Source organism: Gossypium hirsutum, chromosome D10 (assembly GCF_007990345.1).
Source record: "Gossypium hirsutum isolate 1008001.06 chromosome D10, Gossypium_hirsutum_v2.1, whole genome shotgun sequence".
In the NCBI taxonomy this organism is placed as follows: Eukaryota; Viridiplantae; Streptophyta; class Magnoliopsida; order Malvales; family Malvaceae; genus Gossypium; species Gossypium hirsutum.
Genome location: NC_053446.1, coordinates 11,215,248 through 11,217,331, shown reverse-complemented (window position 1 = coordinate 11,217,331; position 2,084 = coordinate 11,215,248). Strand labels below are relative to the sequence as shown.

General features: G+C 33.0%; 1 protein-coding gene across 1 annotated transcript; it reads right to left on the bottom strand.

The window, feature by feature from the left end:
- Positions 1–807: 807 nt before the first annotated feature.
- On the bottom strand, positions 808–1,876 carry LOC107914275 (uncharacterized). The gene has a single exon (XM_016843143.2). It carries the CDS (start codon positions 1,703–1,705, stop codon positions 917–919), a length of 789 nt encoding a protein of 262 aa, XP_016698632.1. The 5' UTR covers positions 1,706–1,876; the 3' UTR covers positions 808–916.
- Between the last annotated feature and the right edge of the window lie 208 nt (positions 1,877–2,084).

Below are 2,084 nucleotides of genomic sequence, written 5' to 3'. Positions count from 1 at the left end.
TTTGTGTAAGAATGGAATGGGCTGATTAATTTATAATAAATTAAACCTATTTTAGAATATTTGAAGTTCTCATAGATATCGGTTTCTAGCATTCTTAATTCTTTGTCTATTACTCAGCGGCTACCTAAGCTACCCAGCCTCACTCAGTGGTTGAATTATGTAATGAGATGGAGATCGATTTAAAGTTCAAATTTTTGTATTAAAATGTTTTAATCTTTGAAATTATTTAAAACACGATTAAATAAAATTTAAACAGTTCAGGTAATAGAAGTCAAGGCCATGTCACCTTGGTTGACAGTAGAAAAAACAACGTTGATATAACTCCCAATATGATATTCGCTATTTTGGTTTTCTTGCATTTTTAACATACTAAACGTTGTATTAATTTCACGCATTCATCATTATGTTTGCATTAGGAATTGTGTTAAAGTATAATAATTCAAATATTGTCGATTTTTAATTAACAAATATCATATTCATGCATGCTATTTTGAGTTCAGTTCTTATTTTGATTGAATTATTATATAAAAACATAATTTATTTTATAAAAGAAAATATTTTATTAATTTTATATTTAAATTTTTGTTGATGAGGATGGATAAGAATGAAAAGACATTACATGATTGGCATGTAGAAAACGGTGTCCAACTTTATGATTGATTACAAGCCCATAAAGGCTACCAAAATTGGTTGCCGTCCATTCCACGAATTAAGAAAAAGAAAACCATAAAATAACACTCTATAATAAAAAATTAATTTTTAAGCTTAGCTTAAAGAATAAATAAAATTAATAAAAGTTCATGCAAAAAAAGTAAATAATAATAATAAAACACGTTGATTCATTTTCCTGGCTATTTATAATTATATTTCAATAACTTTTTTGCTTTTACAAATATATAAAAAGGTTTTTTTTTTTTTACTTAGAAGGTAAATTTCTACCTAAACCGTGAACATTAGCAAAAATTCCAACCAAGTCCTTCCGGTACGGCAAATAGGACCGCCGTTTATCTCCTTCCTTTAACGCCTTATTTCTCACGTAAAAGATTTCGTGCGCCGACGCTTTCTCAACTCTCTTCATCTTCGTCGCCGTTACTTCACCATCACTTTTCTTCTTCACCGTCTCCGCCGCCGTCGCTGTTTTCTCATTTGCCTTTTCTTCATGCTTTTTCTCTATCGTACTCTTGTGATCAAAATTCAAAAACAAAGACGATGAAGCCGAGACTTTGCCGTCGCTGTTGCTTCTTTTAAGAAGATCCTTTATTAATCGCCACCGTTTCGTAGATGATGATCCAGTGGATTTGCTCTTCGTACACCTGTTCGGAGATGATGCTGGTGATTGCTTCGGTTTCCAAACACAATACGTTTCAGTTGGCAGTGCTTCAAGCTCGTCCACCTCCGACGATGACGATGAAGATGGAAGATCTCCATCGCTGATGAACAAATTCCTCAACGGAATCCGGACAGCCTCTTTCACCTCATCATCTTTACCCTCCTCCTCGCCGCTCGACAAGAGATCGCGATTGAAGACTGGAAACAACGACGTTTCTGGAGTCTCCCCGAGTTCAATAGAGAACTCGAATTCTTCATCATCCGAAACGCCGGTGCTTTCTCGGCAAACCGTGGCGGCGATGTCACCGAGTTTCTTATCGGAGTAGTAGCTGTTAAAACTAGGGGAAAAGGACAAATCGGAGCTATCGTTCTGCATTTGACGCGTCGAAAAAGAAAGGTGAGCAAAATGAGATTTCAATTTTTGAAGTGTTTCTCAGAAGCCTATGAATCTATTTATACTTCCACGATAAGAAAGCGGAGGTAAACTTTTTTCCTTTATTAAAGGGAAAAAATCCCACATCTTTAACTGTGATCATGTGTGAATAAGATTACCAACGCATATTAGATTTTTTGTTTACTTTTATACGTAATATTATATAATTATTTTTTATGTATTTAAATTTTTAAATAAGTCTGATATTTGTGATTTAAAATACTATTTATGTTAATATATGTTCCAAGAAATTATTCATTCAACTATAATTCATTAAATACAAACCTTTTAAAATTTATATCCTTTAATTAACTCATTGGAT